Source organism: Parasteatoda tepidariorum, chromosome X2 (assembly GCF_043381705.1).
Source record: "Parasteatoda tepidariorum isolate YZ-2023 chromosome X2, CAS_Ptep_4.0, whole genome shotgun sequence".
Taxonomy (NCBI): Eukaryota; Metazoa; Arthropoda; class Arachnida; order Araneae; family Theridiidae; genus Parasteatoda; species Parasteatoda tepidariorum.
In genome coordinates this window covers 15,996,237-16,014,763 of record NC_092215.1, presented here as the reverse complement: position 1 = coordinate 16,014,763, position 18,527 = coordinate 15,996,237, and the positions used below count along the sequence as shown (strand labels likewise).

Sequence of the window (18,527 nt, the reverse complement as noted above, 5' to 3'; positions counted from 1 at the left end):
GTCTGAATAGACATAATGGCAGACTGGTATGCCGACTTTCATGTATTCAATAGAAGTACTCTGAGAGTTCAACTGTACAGGGATAAGATCCTTGTACCCTATGTGAGATTTTTCTGCGGAGCATATGGGACAAATTTTATCAATATGGATGCTAACGCCCATCCAGAGTGGGCTCAGTTGGTTTTCGAATACCACCAATCAGAAGATTTTCAACAATTAGAGTTTCCTGCGATGCCTCCTTACCTTTATCTCATCGAATTTGTATGGGATACCCATGGACACTCAATTGCAGCTCGAAGACCAACTCCAAAAGCCATCGATGCGTTCAAGGCTGCCTTGGTGCAACAGTGGGTGCGATTTCCACAAAGATTGATAAGGTTCCTTGTAAATAGTATGAAAAACCAATGCGAGGGTTGTGTGACTGTCAAAGGCAATCACACACCCTATTAAATTTCTTTTTATCTAATGGTTAGCTACTGTGCTGGACAAGTGATCAGTTTCCTTAATTAGGAGACACTTCATGCCCATTCTAGCTTACCCATATATTGGTCTTAAATGGGGTAATAATTTAGCTTGGCTTCTGTTTTTTATTGCAAAAGAAAAAAAACATTTGTTCTTCATTTATTTTCACTAGTATATTTATTATTTGTAATATGTGTCTTGCAACTAGTCACCTGTTTGGTTATTGCTACAAAAATTTCTTTATTTATTATTCTTGATAAATCCAATCCAGAAAAATGCTTCGCTTCAAATTAAAATCTCAAAAATAAATTAAATCTAACCAAAATTTGGTTCCTTTTCAAAATATCTCTTGTTTTTTTTATTAAGTTAAGAAGTTGAATTCAACAGATTATCATTTCTTCTATCTTTAATCTGTCTAGAAACATAGAAGAGATAATGTGAAACAAGTTCCCGGAAAAAAAATCGGCACAGACATACCTTAGAATCCAAGAAAAATAAATGTAAATGCAATTGCAGGGAAGTAAAAAAAAGTGTATTATTGAACGTGCAGCAATATACACGTCTCTCAAAAATGCGAAGGAATTGTTTTGGAGCGAGAAGTCATGAGAAAGAAAATGTAAGTTGCTTAGCAACCAAGACTCAGATAGCACGTCATCTTAAGAATCACGTCTTCGTGTTCCAGATCGTAAAATGAAATTTCGCAAAAAGGACCGAGCTGTAATTTATTTTTGTTGACTGGAATAACACTGTAAATGACTAAAAGGTAAATGAAAAAAGAACATTACTGTAATCAATGAGTTAATCTTTAGAGCAATGAAAAATAAGAAATTAATTTTGTAATTAGAAAAAGGAAGAAAAAACTCAGCTTTTTCGCTGTCTGTCAGTTAAATCCATTGCTTCTGTGGTTTTAAATTGATTTAAAAAGCATCAATGTATAACTTTTTGGAGTATCTATTACTTATCTAAATTTCACTTCGGATTCTAAATTTTAGACGAGAGTTTAACATAATTACAGACATTATTTAGATGTATACACTTCTTCAAAACAATGCAAGGAACTTTTATAAACTTATTTTCTTAGAGTTTAAATATGAGGAATAAAAAAGATGCTATGACGTATTGCGCGCATGAATTTAAGTCATAAAAATCATGTGAATAACTTGAAACAACTTTAAATGGGAATTCAAGCATGTTCTTAAAACCCTACTACTAAAAAAATGAAAAATAAAAGATATTTTTTAAAAATCATGTTAATTGCTTGAAATAACATTTAATGGGGCTCTTGAAACCATACTTACTCAAAACAATTGAAAAATAAAAAGTGCTTTTTAAATTTTTTTTTTTTTTAATTCTTATGGAAAAAATTTATTTTGATCAAAAAATATTAAATACTTAAGTGCTAGTATGAATTTACGCAAGATTCTATACTCAAACCAATTTCCAAATTTCAATTTCATAAGTTGATTAAAAGTTGTTTATTAAAGAAATTTTACGCACAAGGTAAAAAAAAGTTGAATTGAGAAAAAAAAGATTAAAAGACAAAACTTTGAATAAAAACTTGAAACAAAATATTTAAGTTTGCAGAGGATACCAGTTCAGAAAATATGCTGTTTTCTGTTTCTAGTGAGTGGATTCCAGTATTTTTTCTGTAACTTTGTAAGTTCTTTTTTGCAATATCTTATACTTGATGTCAAATTGTTCAGGATAATACAAATCATAACATATATTTCTAAAACAAAATTAAATAAATAAAATCAAAAATTTTGTTTTGAAAACGCTCTACTTTCTTTTAGTAAACGCTGACTTTATATCCACGCATAAACATTTACATTATTAATATATTATGATAGATAAACATATTTTTTTTTTAAAATAAATCCTAGTAATAAAACAATTGCGCTACTGCTTTTTCTTTTTTTAAAGTCCTTTTAATCTCTTAAAGTACGAGTTTTTTTCGGAAAAACTGGTAAAAACCGATCGAGTTTTTTTTGACAAAAAATGAATATATAGGTCAAGTGTAAGTTATTTTTCGCAAAGAGTGACTAAAGAGCGGAGAGTGGTGGAAAAGTTATAAAAAAATTACTGTATTAATAAAGTTTAAAAATTTAATGACAGGTTAATTTTGAATTGCAAAATATTTCAATCAAATCAAATCAACTCAAGAGATCATCACTTTCATAGCAGAAACATTCTGATAAATTGGCGTATTCAAAATCGTCTGAGTCACTCATTATCGGTTAATTTTTTCAAAACAAGTTACAAAAACACTTAGTAAAAATTAATGTATGGTTAACTGTTAACTTTTATGATATTTAACTTAATAAAAAAGGATATATTACCTTTTCTGCACCAAACAACTGCTTTATAACAAAGAATTCCTAACAAACTTATAGCTAATCATCAAAATGCACCACATGGTTTATGCAAAAAAAAAAAAAAAAAAAAAAAAAAAAAANAAAAAAAAAAAAAAAAAAATAGGTACATAATAGTGTCATCTGTGGTAAATAGATTTGATAATAATCTAGCCTATCCATTTTTACTAGAACGGATCTCAGGCGGGCATTAGAAATAAAATAACGCGAGGTACAAGATTGCCCGTGTGAGACACGGGCAAGTGCAAATTTGCCGGTTACTTTCATCCGTGTCAGACACGGGCAAATGCGTTAAGGGGTTAAAAGGACGCTAAACACAATTTATTAAAAAGAACGATTCTTTTTCTGAAAAAAATGAAAATATGGAAGCACAAATGTTTCATTATTCAGATTTTGTTTGAAAATACAAAGTAGTTTTTATCTTCCATAACATAATGCAAGCATTTATATTTGTATCTGAAGTGATTTTTTTAAAGCTCAAGTTGTAGGTAACAAACAAAAATAACCTTTTGGTAAAAACAAATATTTTCTACGCTCTTTTTCAAATATATACCTCTCTTTTTGGCTGTGTATTCATGGATTAACCAAGCGATTCCGATTTTTTCCGTCTAACGCTACTAAATGATTGACTTCTTTGTGGAGAAACTCCGACTTGAGTTTATTGAATATATTGGCCAAAATGCCGATTTCATAAGCCGTTGTCGTGTATGCAATAAGGTCAGTGCAGTACCGTCTTTACGCATGGGCACACCCCTGGCACTCAGGGGACCCTTGAGAATCTTACTTTTTATAAATTGTATTAAAAAAAAAACTAAGAATAAACAACATTGTTTTATATATTTTTCAAAATAAGTATTTACTACTGTATAAAGTGGGTATTTTGTTTCTCTTTCTGCAAATAGTGATTGATTATTATACTAACACTAATAATTAATAATTTATCACCAGAAAAAGTTAGAAAGGCAACCGACGCAAATTTTTTTACTTTCTAATAAAGTTTATAGGTACTCAACTCTCACTTAGTGTTCAATTTGCGCCTGCAAGATTCATATGCGCCTGTAAAATAAATTAATATGAGCAAGGTTTATGTTAAGTCATAATGTCACTAAAAAGCATGATCACTACCAACTTTGTTTGGTGCTTAAAATTAGTTAAATGAAGTATTAATTGAAAGAATTTAGAATTACACAGCACTGTGGTACTACATCAACTATTAAACTAGATATGGCTGATGGGCATTGGAAAATGTTTTAATATAACTGCTTAGTTTGATAAAATATTTCAAACCATCTCATTTTTTTTAATCTGTTATACCTTTATGTTTTTTAATTTAATTATTTTAATTAGCTTCCATAGTTTTGAAAACTATTTTATAATTTGTGGATTGCAACTAGTTAGAATCTCAATTTTTTTTAAATTATGCATTTTATAAAAATGCTGTTCATTGAGTTTTTGGGGTAATCAAAATGTATTTAAATTTGTTAAAATTATTGCATATCTTAAAAATGCTTTATTTCGTGAAGGTGAAGTTTTTTTAGTTCGATTTCCGACAATAAGACTTGTTACAGAGACACAAAACATTTCTGTCCCCGGAGGCTCTACAAGCTATTAAGGCAACCCTGGGTCAATGTGCAGAAATTATATGACACGATTTCAAATAAATATGTCACATTTAGTTTCAACTTGACCTTTTATTGGATATATTCACCGAAAATGGCTGACGACTTCAAGCTTAAACAAATTTTTCTTGATGAAAATGAATTATAATCTGTAACATAAGCAATCACTGTCGTATTTAGGGCATTTTTTTGCATTTAGGAAGCGTCACATTTAGGCATACTGATCTTACATATAAAAAGGATACGGTAGCAGAGAACCATCAAATTTAAGTCAAAAATACGTGTATTTCACCGTTCAAATTTACTAAGCATTCGTAAAACTTACGTAAAACTGAAAAGTAGAATTATAGTAAAAAATGGTTGTCCAAAAATAGTAACATTTGCATAAAATTTTACGTAAAGCTAATCCCTGTAACTTAAGTGTAGAGAGCAACCCGGCACGAGTGGTAATTACCAGGACGGCCGGGTTTCTACTTTAACAGAGCCACATATACACACATCCTCACATTCCTTTAACTAGCCCCCCTTTTGTATGTACTCCCAAACTGTTAATACGGTAAATATTCATTAGTGTTTATTTTCCTATTGTACTTTAATTTTACCTTTTTTCATGCACTTTTTTATTACTTGTAATTTTGTTATTACCTAATAATGGCGAAGTGCCATTTTTTTCTCTCACAAACTCCATTTTGCTCCCAAAACTTTATTTTCGTCATGTATGTTTCTTAGTCTAATTTCAGGATGAATGGGAAAAGGGCCTCAGACTCCCAGTTCCACTACAACGAACGAACGAAAACCACAGAGCACAAAATAGAGAAGGACATCTCAAAGATCCATCTAGGGTTACGGTAGAATTCGAACAAGCAACAACAGTATGTCAAAATGTACGTAAGTGGAAGCATCAAGTTATAGAAAAAAGTGGTTATCCAAAAACAGAAAGTTTGCATAAATGAATTCGAACCGAAATTTACCGACATTTTAAAGGCAAATTTGCTTTATCAATAATACATAAAATACACAGAATCATTTTTACTAAAATATAATTCGTAAATATTCTTTTGTAAAATATACGGAAGCAATCTCAGCGAAGGGTTGTTGGTAAAATTCATTCCTTTAATACTACGTAAAATACACCAAAGCTATTTTACCAAATATCTCAATGGTAATATAATTCCGTTAATATTACGTAAAATTTACGTATAAAGCGCATTGACTTTACCGATTTCCCAAAAATGTACGTTTAATGAACGTATCAGGCTACATGGGGAGGATCTAGAGATTAAATAGTTAATTATTTACAAACAGCTTTCTTCGCCGTATTTTCTCCGAGTACTCAGACAACTATTTCTGTCATACAAAAATTTATTAAATTTTCTGCAGTGGTGGGTGCAATTCAACATGCAGTAACTTAACCTTTTGCTTACAGCCCTTATCATGATAAAGCCAATCTGGTCCACTTATTGTTCCAGCCATAAGCAGGAAAAATGTTCATGTACCGCTTTTATTATAGGTTTTCTCGTATCGGTGTTAGGCATATCGCAAACAAGCCCTAACTATCAGAATCCGTGAGTTTTTTGTGCGAAATTCTTAAGATTTTGCAGAATACTTTTTGAGAATAGCTGGGCTCTTCTTAGGGAAATTTCCTTTCGTAAGAACTGTTTTTGACGTGCATCGTAAGTTTAGAGAAATGTTTTTCGATATAAATATATGATATAAGTTAAACTTGAGTATTATTTTAATTTAAATTTTATTTTTAGCAGCTCATATCAAGCGATTGGTTCAAATAAAACGTTATTATTTATTTAAATTCCTTTCAAATGCAGTTTTTTTGCAATCTTCATAAGAAAAGCGATAAGTTTAATTAATCATAAATTAACTGATTTACATTTATCAATTATTTTTATAAAATAATTGTTATATAAATAATTGCAATAATTGCATATAATAAAAAAATGGTAAATCTATTAATTTGCCATAATACTTTTGTCAGAATTGTTTTTTTAAAACGTCAGAATACTTTTGTTGTTTTCTTGAAATCCGGCATAAATTCAGATTTTAAAGAAAGTTTTACGCATTTTTTTCCCTTGAAAATTAAAAAAACTTTTAAAGATAAGATTTGTTTTATTATGTTCACTTAATTTAACAACATCTAATATAATAAATAATAAATTTAATTAATAATTAATAATAATAAATTTTCTTCAGTATATTTTTCATAAATTTTACTTTTTTAACTCTGAATATATTGAAGGTTTTACAGAAGAACCCTCCCCTCCAACAAACAGTAGTGAACGTATTAATTGAACCAAGGGTAAAGTTTTGCATGCTTTAACATAATTAAGATTTCCGATTTAATTTGGTTTTCATACTATGGACCACTCGTTTTTAATGAAACAAGCATTGGTAGCGACTGATCATTAATAGTAACATAAAATCTTGTTATGAACTTAATTTTTGCACAGTTTTTTAACTGCTGAATTTGAATATGTTGTCTAGTTTGAAATTGTCTGATAAGTTTCCACGTTGCTGTCCTCTCTCGAGAAAAAAAAAGTTAGTTTTAGCTAATCTCAAAAATAACAATGTTTGGTTAAGTCATTCTTATTATAATGGAAAGGCTACTGTATCTTGTGCTCAAGAAGGTGCCGATTTAAAACTCTACGGTTGATATAATTCTTTTGTAAGACTATTTTCTTATAATTTTAAATTATTCTCTGGATTTTGCTGTACTCTTTTTTCTCTTTTTTATTTCGTTGAAATGCATTAAACTCATATTTTCTCCATGTTTTTCTATGTCGGACAGCGCAGTTTTGATTGACAAAATTATTTACGCTTGTTTTCAACGTCGCACTACTAGGCTGTAGGCAATGATTTGAGATTCATTCTTAATAAAGATCCGAAGACATTGCTGATAGATGCAGGGTTCTCACATCGCAATTTTCCCAATTTAGATGGGAGAAGGGGATGGTAGAACAATCAACCTGGCTTCGCGCCGGACTTCACAACCACCCAATCGTGGATGGACGTGGGAAACAAAAACCACGGACAAAAAGATGGTGTTTTGCCACCAAATGCTTTGAAACGTAGAGGTAGTGGGTTCAAATACTGTCTCTACCCTGTATGTATTGTTGTGCTGCCCTACCCTAATTTTTTATATGTGTTTTTCAATTTGAAGATGCCCCGGAGTGGACAGATCATTAAGACACCGTTCACAGCAGATCATCGAAGTCAAGCATCACTGCCAGCGATTAGTGTGTTGGTGGGTGACCACATGGTTGTTGTTGTTGTTAATTTGCGTCACACTAGAGCTGCACAATGGGCTATTGGCGACGGTCTGGGAAACATCCCGGAGGATGATCCGAAGACATGCCATCACAATCTTGATCCTCTGCAGAGGGGATGGCACCCCCGCTTCGGTAGCCCGACGACCTGCGCGCGAAGTCGAGCACTTTACGGTAGCACAGTTTAACGAGGACCAATACCGCACACCCTCGGTCCCTACGCAGACTGATCCAAGTAGTCACCCACCCGCACATTGACCGTAGCCAGTGATGCTTGACTTCGGTGATCTGCTGGTAACCGTGTCTTAACGATCAGTTCACTGCGGGACGGGTGACCACATGGATCAGTCTGTGTAGGGACCAAGGGTGTGCTGCATTGCTTCTCGTTAAACTGTTCTACCGTAAAGTACTTGACTTCGCATGCAGATTATTGGGCTACCGAAGTGGGGGTGCCCTCCCCTTTGCAGAGGATAAAAATTGTGACGGCATGTCTTCGGATCATCCTCAGGGATGTTTCCCAGATCGTCGCCAATAGCCCATTGTGTAGCTCTAATGCGACGTAAATGAACTACAACTACAACAATTTGAAGAGAGTTTATAAGCAGTTGTTTGCATTGAGCACATAAACTGCATTTGTATGTCAATAAATGAATAATTAAAACAACCGGGATCAGAAAATCTCTAAAATCACTTATTAGATAATCTTTCTTTCATAGAATGTTTTGGGATCCAATACTGGTCCTTACGTTTCAATAGTGGAGGTTTCTACAGTGATTTCGTCGCTAGAACCAACAACCTAGTATTTCTGACCTTTTATATTTCCAGTTCTCAAGGGAAGAAACGCGTGTTATTTGGTTTTAGTTCTGGAGTTAAATTCTTATAACCACTAATCACTAACTCCAAGTTACAAACTATGACCTTAGTTCGGAAATTCATAATCTCAGACTTTGAAAATGAATCTGCTCCTACTTCATTAAATTCTTATATGTAATCATCTCGTAAGCGTTGTTCTTAAATTATTTGCGACGCAAATTATTTACCATCGCTGACAATGTCCTGAATCTGAGTAGTTCTATTATTATATGTCCCGCAGTGGACTGATCGTTAAAACACGGTTCCCAGCAGATCACCGAAGTCAAGCATCACTGGCTACGGTCAGTGTGCGGGTGGGTGACCACTTGGATCAGTCTGCGTAGGGACCGAGGGTGTGCGGTATTGGTCCTCGTTAAACTGTGCTACCGTAAAGTGCTCGACTTCGCGCGCAGGTCCTCGGGCTACCGAAGCGGGGGTGCCATCCCTTCCGCAGAGGATCAAAATTGTGATGGCATGTCTTCGGATCATCCTCCGGGATGTTTCCCAGACCGTCGCCAATAGCCCATTGTGCAGCTCTAGTGCGACGTAAAGTAACAACAACAGCAACAACTATTATTATATTATCTCTTTATAAATTTCATACAATGCTACCCGGTTGATGTGGTGAGATAAGTCTAAGCTCAGCATGGCTTGGCCTGGAAGGTTCGAATCCCTGATCAGACTACTGCACTTTCTCTGATCAGGTCTTATTCGTTCGGAATCTACTCTAATGCTATATTCACCATAGTATAAAAGCCGGAAAAGTACCAACACGGTTGCGCGGTTAGGAAGGGTGGAGAATAGGGAGAATGGATGATTACTATCATCACATTGTCTTCGGATCACCATTAGGATTGATCCCAGACCCTTTTCAATATCCCATTGGTGTAGCTTTAGTACAACGTTAACAGCCAAACCATTTCATGCATAAATTTGAAGGTGTGTTGGTAAGTAGGTACTTTATTTACGTTGCACTAAAAATGCACAATAGGCTATTGGCGTCAGTCTGGGAAACATCCCTGAGGATGATCCGAAGACATGCCATCACAATTTTGATTCTTTACAGAAATGATGATTCCCCTGCTTTGGTAGCCAGACGAGACCTGCGCGTGAAGTCGCTCACTTTACGATAGAACAGTTTAACGAGGACGATACCGCACACCCTCAGTCCCTAAGCTAATCAAAGTGGTCACTGACCGCTTACTGAACGCTGCCAGTGATGCTTGACTTCGGTTTTCTACTGAGTACCGTGTCTTTACGATCAGTTCACTGCAGGACAGGTCTGTGTGTTAAACGCAAAGAATGGTTTATAATCCTCTGTCAAGTTGATAAACAACTAACTTCACTAAAAACCTTCAAAAAGCTGAGTCGCACAGTGGACTAATCCTAAGAAACAGTTTCCAATAGATCCTTGACGTCATGTCTCACTGTCAGTGAGCAGAGGGTGACCACTTTGATTGGCCTGCGTAGGAACCTGGGAGCGCAGTATCGGTCCTCGTTAAACTGTTTTACCGTTAAGGGCTCGACATGACGTGGATATCGTAGGACTACCAAAACGGTTGAGCCATTGCCTCTGCAGAGGATGCCTTTGGTTCATCCTCAGAGACGTTTCCCAGACTGTCACCAATAGACTATTGCGCAACGTATATGAAGTCTTCCAGTTCCACTTCAAATAGTTGAAATTAAACTTCTGTAGCCGAGGAGTATTGTCTTTTCACAAAACTCTCTGAAACGCGGAAGTAGTAAGTTCGAATTCCACCGCAAACCTGGATGTATCTTTGGAATGTTCTTTTCTAATTTGTGTTATCTGCTCTCCGATTCGACTAAGGTATACCATCTGTTCTTTGTATTAATCATACAGCCCTACATATACATGGGAATAAATAAATAATGGGAAAATGAATCCTGTATAGGCAGGAAAGACTTAGGTCACAATCTATGACAGAGAAGTTTATAAATTTTTACCTTGACGTTGAGCCCCAGAATTTACAAACGAATTGTAGGAAAGCATAAAATTCTAAGACGCATCTGGGATGTCGAACTTGATTTCTTGATGCTTCATTTAGCTAAAAAACAATACCCCACAGTCATGAAATCTCTAACTGTATCTCATATAATACAGTTAAAAAATTAAATTATTTTCAACCGCAAGTTTTAATCCTTTCTGCTACTTCAGAACTAATTGCCTTGATAGCGGTAGAGGTAGTTCGTCGATTTTGATATCGAGAGCCAAGACGTTATAAAGTCCGAATTTTTGTAAAAACTTTTAGCTTCTTTAGTTTTTAAGTAGAAGGTGTTTTTAACTTCGTAATATTTATCGACGTTTCTAAATAATTTTTATAGAGTTATTTATACTATGACTGATAAAGCAAACCCTCAGTTTGTTATAAGAAATTTGCATTGTAATGACATCTCGGAACTGATATCGTTACCTCGACTGGAAGGACGGGAAATGGGCCAAGAATCTGAAATCTCGACATGGCTGAATATTGATCCTCATGGAATTTTCATAGCTGTGAATGTTGAAGATGGACTTATTGCTGGCTGCTGCAGTGGAATAGCATTATCAGAAACTCATGGTTACATCGGTATGTTTGTTGTGAAAGATATTTATCGTGGACTAGGACTTGGACGAGTTCTCTGGCAGGCTGCTATCAATCGTTTGGGAAACCGAAATGTGAGTTTGAGCTCTGCTGCAAAGATGTTAAGCTTTTACCGGGATAAGGCTGGTTTTTCCTTATCTGCTGAATGGACTGTTGATTTATACACAGCAACGAAGCCTTACTTACCAAGTATTTCAATTTCTCGTTACTTTCCATTTACGTTCATTGTTTCGTCCGAAAGCCTTTATGTTCAAGCTTTGATTGCCTACGATTCTTCAATACATAAATACAATCGTTCTCGTATTGTCCAAGAGACTATAAATGAACCTGGTACTGTTACCGCAATGTCAGTTAAGTTATCAGCTAGCTTTAAATTAGAAACTACAGGCTATGCTTGCATGAAAAAAGGCCTTCAAGGACATTGGTTGCTAGCTCCTGTTTATGCAGATGATTATTCATCAGCTAAAAGCTTAGTCTATAGTCTGTTGAGCTCTTTGAGCTCGGAACAGAGACAAGAGGGTGTTGTTGCGAAATTAGTAAGCTCTAATTACGAAGCTGCAAAACTTTTTTATGAATTCGGGCTAAAAAGAACTTCCTATCAACTCCAGCGACTGTTCACAAAAGAAGTATTTGAAATACCAGAAAAGAAAGTATTTGCTCTGCAAACATCAGTCTTCTGTACAGAGTGAATGATCCCGAACTTTTCTCAACCGGAATGTACGCTGATTCATGGTAATGGATAATTAAATTTTAAATTTGTTTTAAAGAACTATACTTGTTTATTTTTAAATATAAAATATGGCCTTATTTCCTTGCAAACATAGTTGATCTATGTCTTTATTTCGTTGAACGAACTGTGACTAAAGGCCTATTGTTCAATTATTTCTTAAGTGTTAAATTAGAATTTGCAATGTTTACTGGCTAAACGTGGTTATCTCAGTTTTTACTTTGATACAATGTTTTCATTGCTTTTTTTATTTAATAAAGTATTTTGTAGCACAAATGAATTTTTTTTATTTTATGAAATCCTGATTACTTGAAATAATTGAATATTTTGTGTAAATTAGAAATTTTAAATTAAATTTTAAATTTTTAATATAGTTTTCAGAATATACTTATTGAAAATTTTTATTTTCGAGAGATATAATATACTCGTGCTAACGTACTTTCATAAATTTTAGCAATTAACTAAGTTTATTCGTACATTTATATTAGTTATCTCTGCGACTAATTCTCCTTTTCATGTTTTCTACATTCCTGCAGCAATTCAAAGATTTAAATTGCATTAAGTTTGAACTGAACCTTGCAAAAAAAATTTATTTCACCAATTTTGTGTGACTAAGCTTTTTTAAATGAGATTTCAATAATTATATGTATTTTTAAATTCCATATATTTAAAGCGATGTCTCAAAAACTATCTCCACAAGAAATCTTGGAGATCTGGAATTTTAAGCTTTTGATTTGGAAATAAGGCAGCCAAAGGCAGGTTTAGATCTATAACTCTAATTGTCAACTTCTGCGCTTTTTATGAAACACATTTTGAGTAGACGAAGTGGCAATTAAACTTGTTGCGACAGCACTAAAAAATTTTCAAGCTTCATTATTTTTATAGATCTTGCAGATATATTTTTAATAGCTATGTCATATGGTGAAATAGTTTGAAGCAAATTTGCTGTTTACAGAAAACTGTCTGCAAAGACGTAAAAGTTGGTAACAAAATAACTCTGCATTTTTTTTCTGAACAGATATTGTATCTTCTATTGAAAAATATATTTAAAAGCTTTTAGCGCTGAACTTTAATTCTTATAACATAAATGGGTACTTTGGGATTATTACGTCGACCATTTTTGTACTTCGGTATTTTTTTTCCAATGCCCACCTGGAGAATGAAATTTAGTCATACAAGTATCTGAAAGGCAGATTTGTTGGCTACTCTTTCATGGGCACATTATTAAGTGGACCAACATTGCTCCCACTGTAAGAACAGATAGTATAGAGAAGGAAAGAACATCCATGCCTTGCCCTGGATTCGAAACCAGAACCTTTCTGATGCAAGGCCAGTTCCCAGAAACCTACACAGGCCGGTCGGCACTTGGGTATTATGCCGTCGACCATTTTTGCCAAACCCGATATAAACAAAAGGTAGCTTCTGCTCTGCAAATTTTATATTTACTGTGTAATCCTTGACTACGTGACCTAGTTTTCTTTAGCGTCTTGAAATATACTGTTAATTATTAATTATATACTTCGCTGTAAAACTATTCGAATTAATGTGCCTAGCACCGAGGAGATTTAATTTTTATTTATTTTATAACCGTCCTTGAGCAGCCAAACAAAATTTGTTGGGTTTACGACTAATGTTCATCTCCGTAACCTTGTAATTTTGAATCCAATCCAGAAGACAAAGGAACTCCTGGTTCAAGTATTGGGAGAAATTTGCGTTCGTGGAGGACTTTTCGATAGAATTAACCCGCATAGGCGTTACATGGAGAGGAAAGACCACGAGAACATCCCGCGGTAAGCCTGGCTGCAAGGGGACTCTAGCCCATGATCCATCTACCACTGAGGATATTTTCACGTCAGCACTGTGGTCGGTGCAAGCCGGATGCGGAATTCATATCGACCAGTCATCACTGGGTACTATTAACTGGAATAAACGGTGGCAAATACTTGTTTCACATATTCAGAGGAGGGTGAAACTAAACTGTTAAATAGTAAAGTGTGCAATTGTTACCGGGTTCTATTTTTGCATTGATTTAAATGAACTCAAACTCTTGTACATGTGTCTAATAGTTTAGAATTTAAAGTTTTATCAGCAAAAGTACAATTTTGTACCTATACCTATTAAGAAGTCTGGCGTTAGTGTATAAACAAGTGTGATATTGCTTCTTCTGTTTTTCTTATAAGTCTAATAAAATAAAATTGAATTATTCAGTTAATTATGAAGTTATAATGGTTTTATGTGCAAACGGGTATAAATAAAAATATTTTTATAAATAAAATGCTCAGACGCGTTAGAAAGTAAAAATGAGTCTAATCCTGTTCTTTTTGCATAAAAACAACCTCTAAACTACAAGTCTCATAAACTTGGGAATAGTTTTAATGAATTACGTTAGAAACAATGATTCATTCATCTAGATAAGAATATTTAAATATTTATCTTCGAGTTTAAAGCGTTTTTAACTAAAATCTTTCAAATCATAATCTTTTTAACCTAATTGATAACTTTTCATGCTGGTCCGTATTTCTGACAATCAACGCGAAAGGGTTTAGAAATTTAAAAAAAAAAAAAAAGAGAAAAAGTACCATAAACTAACTCGCAAAAGTCATTATACATAAAAATATCTATATATAAACATTTAAACTTTTCGTTACATTATAATTGATTAAAATATCCTTTTCATCCAGGATCGCATTTAAACGTCTGGAAATAGCTCTTATCTAGAATATTGGAGAATTTTCTCCAGATTCATCCATTCTTCGATCATTAGTATTAGTTCGTTTTAATTCGTGTTTTCGTAGTCTAATCTCCAATTCTTTTCTAACATGTTCCATTGGAATTTAAATCTGGTGATTAAGGTGGTATTTTCAAAATTTGTGGTCAGTTGAAGATAATTAAAGCGGCAGATATTAAGAGCCGTGTGCTTAGGATTGTTTATCTTCATATACAACAAAAAATTTTCAATACCTAAATTTTTTGCTGATAATTTTAAATTTTCTCTTAAAATAGTTATGTAACTGAAATGATTTATGCCATCAATAAATACCAAATTTCTAGTCCTGATGCTGATATGCATCATCCACACGAGGACACCTCCAGCGCCATGCTTAGTTGTCCTTGGCATTAAGTTCGAGTCGACAATCCAACGCTTGGAATCGAAGTTTGGTTTTCCTTTTGAAAGGTAAGAGCTCTATGCCCTGAGCCACAGTGACTCAGTTGGCTAAGCGTTTATTTATCAAGGTGTTCGATTTTGAAAGGGAAAGTCTGAGATTTCTATTTTTTTGCACTCACAAAAAATTTCTACTAGTAATACACTCATTTAATACAGCCGCCCTGGAAAACTAGTCAAAGGGTTTTTCAGATGAAATTGAAGTAAAAAGTACTTCGTTAAATTCTGCAAAACCTTTTACAGCACTCAAACATAATTTTCTAACTATAAATCTTTGACCACATTTTGTTAACTTAATAGAAAAACCAATTTCTAAAAAAAACTTAAATTTGATGAGATTATTTTCTGTTTACGAGCCATTTTTAATAAATAAAATATTACGAAAAGGCAAGTAAATATTAACGACGAAGTTTTTTTTAAAATGTCATTACAATGTTAAAATTAACTAATATATATATATATATGTAACATCATTTTGCATATATATATAAATATAAACAAAAAGGAAAAAGAGCAAAGAAAAATAAACGTAGGAATTTAAGACGTAATTAAACGTAGAAATTTAATTTACTGCTCTCATAAGCTTCAAGTATGAGCTGCAAGCAAAAAAAAAAAAAACAAATTAATGCGAAAATATAATCTGATCATCAGCTCACACCATTATATCCGTAAAAAGGGGTGCTTTATATTATTGCATCAATATAACCAAAGCAAAGTATATGAATACANTGAACAAAAAGGAAAAAGAGCAAAGAAAAATAAACGTAGGAATTTAAGACGTAATTAAACGTAGAAATTTAATTTACTGCTCTCATAAGCTTCAAGTATGAGCTGCAAGCAAAAAAAGAAAAACAAATTAATGCGAAAATATAGTCTGATCATCAGCTCACACCATTATATCCGTAAAAAGGGGTGCTTTATATTGTTGCATCAATATAACCAAAGCAAAATATATGAATACAATAATGTGAGGAGCCCTCAAAAAAATTGAAACGAAAATAGAACGCATTAAGCAAAAAATATATACGAAATAAAAGATATCAAGCAAAAAACAAAAAATAAAATGTAAAGAAAATGCAGAACAAAACTCAAAACAAAATCTTCATTTGAATTCACTCACTCGCTTTATAGATTTCATTTTGTTTTGTTCTGCATTATTTTTAGTATTTGTACATTATATATATATAGATAGATAGATAGAGATGTAAATAGAGATATAGATATAGATAGATATAGTTAAATATTCAGAGAGATTCGGAGATATATTCGAAGATATTTCAGAGAATATTGACTTTGGTGGTGTGTTCTCTGTTTTTTCCCATTTTTAAGAAAAGAAATTCGATAAATATTTCAAAAAAAAAAAAAAAAAACAGAGTTTTATGTAGAATCTCATTGACGTCACGTAAAGATATTTTGGACATCATATTCGAATTCAATTTTGGGTTACTTCGCTTCTCTTTAACTGCAGATTTTTAAACTGTACGAACGCTTTTTAGAACCATTGCATATGCACATATACTCAAAGAATTTTGATTTGCATCGCTGACCAAAAAAAATATCTCCAGTTTTAGCCTGTGGTTATGAATTATGACACTAAATACTTATACCCTTCTGTAGTAGATTTGAATACAATGAATTGGTGTCTATGAATATGAAATTTGCAATTTGAAAAAAAAAATGTCAGTGCTAGAATTTTTTCTCTAGTTTTCCTGAAATCAAAGTACAGGAGTCTGCCGGAATTAGCTATTGATTTCTAAAACCCGTTTTTAGTGGCAGGTCTGAGATGCATTTGAAATGCTAACATTGATAGTATTTGGGAACCAAAAAGGGAAAGAAGCACAGATAACTATGACTAGAGGGTCTCAGGTTCGTGCCTAAAGACATCAATAAACATTAATGCTTGCAAATGCTTTACTAAGGTAGAATCGCGTGCTTTTTACGCTTGGAATGTGACAGAAGACGTTAATGTGCAGTTTTGCATCCGGTAACTTAGAAGAACCTGGGCAGGCTTCTTGGCCTTGAAGTCTCAACGATCCCCCAAACTCTCTGTAACATAGAGGTAGTGGGTTCAAATTCCGCCAGAATCCTAATGTATCTTACGCAAAGTTTTTCTCCAATTTTCAGATGCACTATTTGTTCTTCGACATGACAATGGCTTATAAAACTGGTACTTGGAAATGAGCACTGGAGACTACATACGTATGTGTAACGTAAGTAAGGGGCCTTCCTGGCTGAGCTGTATTTTGCACCTAACGCTCTGCAAGGTAAAGGTAACGGATTCGAATATCACCGTAACCCACCCAGTATGTATCTTCGTTTATTCTTCTCTGAATTGTTATATCTATCTTAATACTTGTCCAAGACTTATAAGCCGTTCTTAAATAATAGAGCACACAAGCCTACACGTATACTAACAAATAAAAACAACGTAAATAAATAAAATAAGGTTCATCATTGTCCGCGATAGACGGCGGTACTACTTGGTACTGTCTCTCCTATTGTGCTATCTGTCCTCTTCTACTTGACGAAGGTTTATAAGCCTATTTTGAGCACACAAGCCTGAAAATTTATGTAATTGCAATAATCAATATCGTCGGGCTACCGAAGCGGGGATGCCATCCCCTCTGCAGAGGATCAAAATTGTGAGGGCATGTCTTCGGATCATCCTCAGGGATGTTTCCCAGACCGTCGCCAATAGCCCATTGTGCAGCTCTAGTGCGACGTAAATGAACTACAACAACAGCAGAAATAACCAATAACCAATAAATAAAATAAGGGCCTTCCCGGCCAAGTGATCGCACCGTTCCCCGAAACGCACTGTATAAAGGAGGTGGAGGATTCGAATTCTAGCGCAAACTTGCCTGTATCATTGTTATGTTCTTTTCTACCTCGTGCAATTTGTTCTTCTACCTGACAAGGACATATAGGCCGCATTTTGTACTGACCAATTTGATCGCAGTATTTTCATAGCAGCACTTTTCAGAAGCAATCTTTAAGGATGTCGAGCTGGTGATAACTGGAGGAAGCTTTACATGAGCAAGCAGATATAGTTTGCCTACGGTACAAACTACGGAGAGAAAAGATTCCCTTTTTCTCGCCGTCACGAGCAAAAATCTGTCCTAAACAATGACTCCATACTCCTACTTTAAATAATTATGCATCGTTACTATAATCTCCACCGCTGACTTGTGCTGAGATCAAGACAAAACTATTTACCCCACACCTTTCATAACCATGGTTATGCATAACACCCACCACCACGCGAGACTCATGTATGGAGAAGCTCTCCTGAGAACCGCACTATAGAATGGTTTTGAATGTTGTAAGAAGTATTGCAAAGCAAACTGTCGCATCTACTAGAGGTCTGCGTAACAAAGTTCGGCAAGTGCCACACGTTTCCTCCCAGCAGTGATCCTGATCTTAAAGACACGGTTCCCAGTAGAGCACCAAA

The 18,527-nt window shown here is 34.1% G+C and overlaps 1 protein-coding gene across 1 annotated transcript; it reads left to right on the top strand.

The window, feature by feature from the left end:
• Positions 1 to 10,587: 10,587 nt before the first annotated feature.
• LOC107442094 (uncharacterized) lies at positions 10,588 to 12,189 on the top strand. The gene has a single exon (XM_016055563.3). The coding sequence runs from the start codon at positions 10,940 to 10,942 to the stop codon at positions 11,873 to 11,875; it is 936 nt and encodes a 311-aa protein (XP_015911049.2). The 5' UTR covers positions 10,588 to 10,939; the 3' UTR covers positions 11,876 to 12,189.
• The last annotated feature ends 6,338 nt before the right edge of the window (positions 12,190 to 18,527 follow it).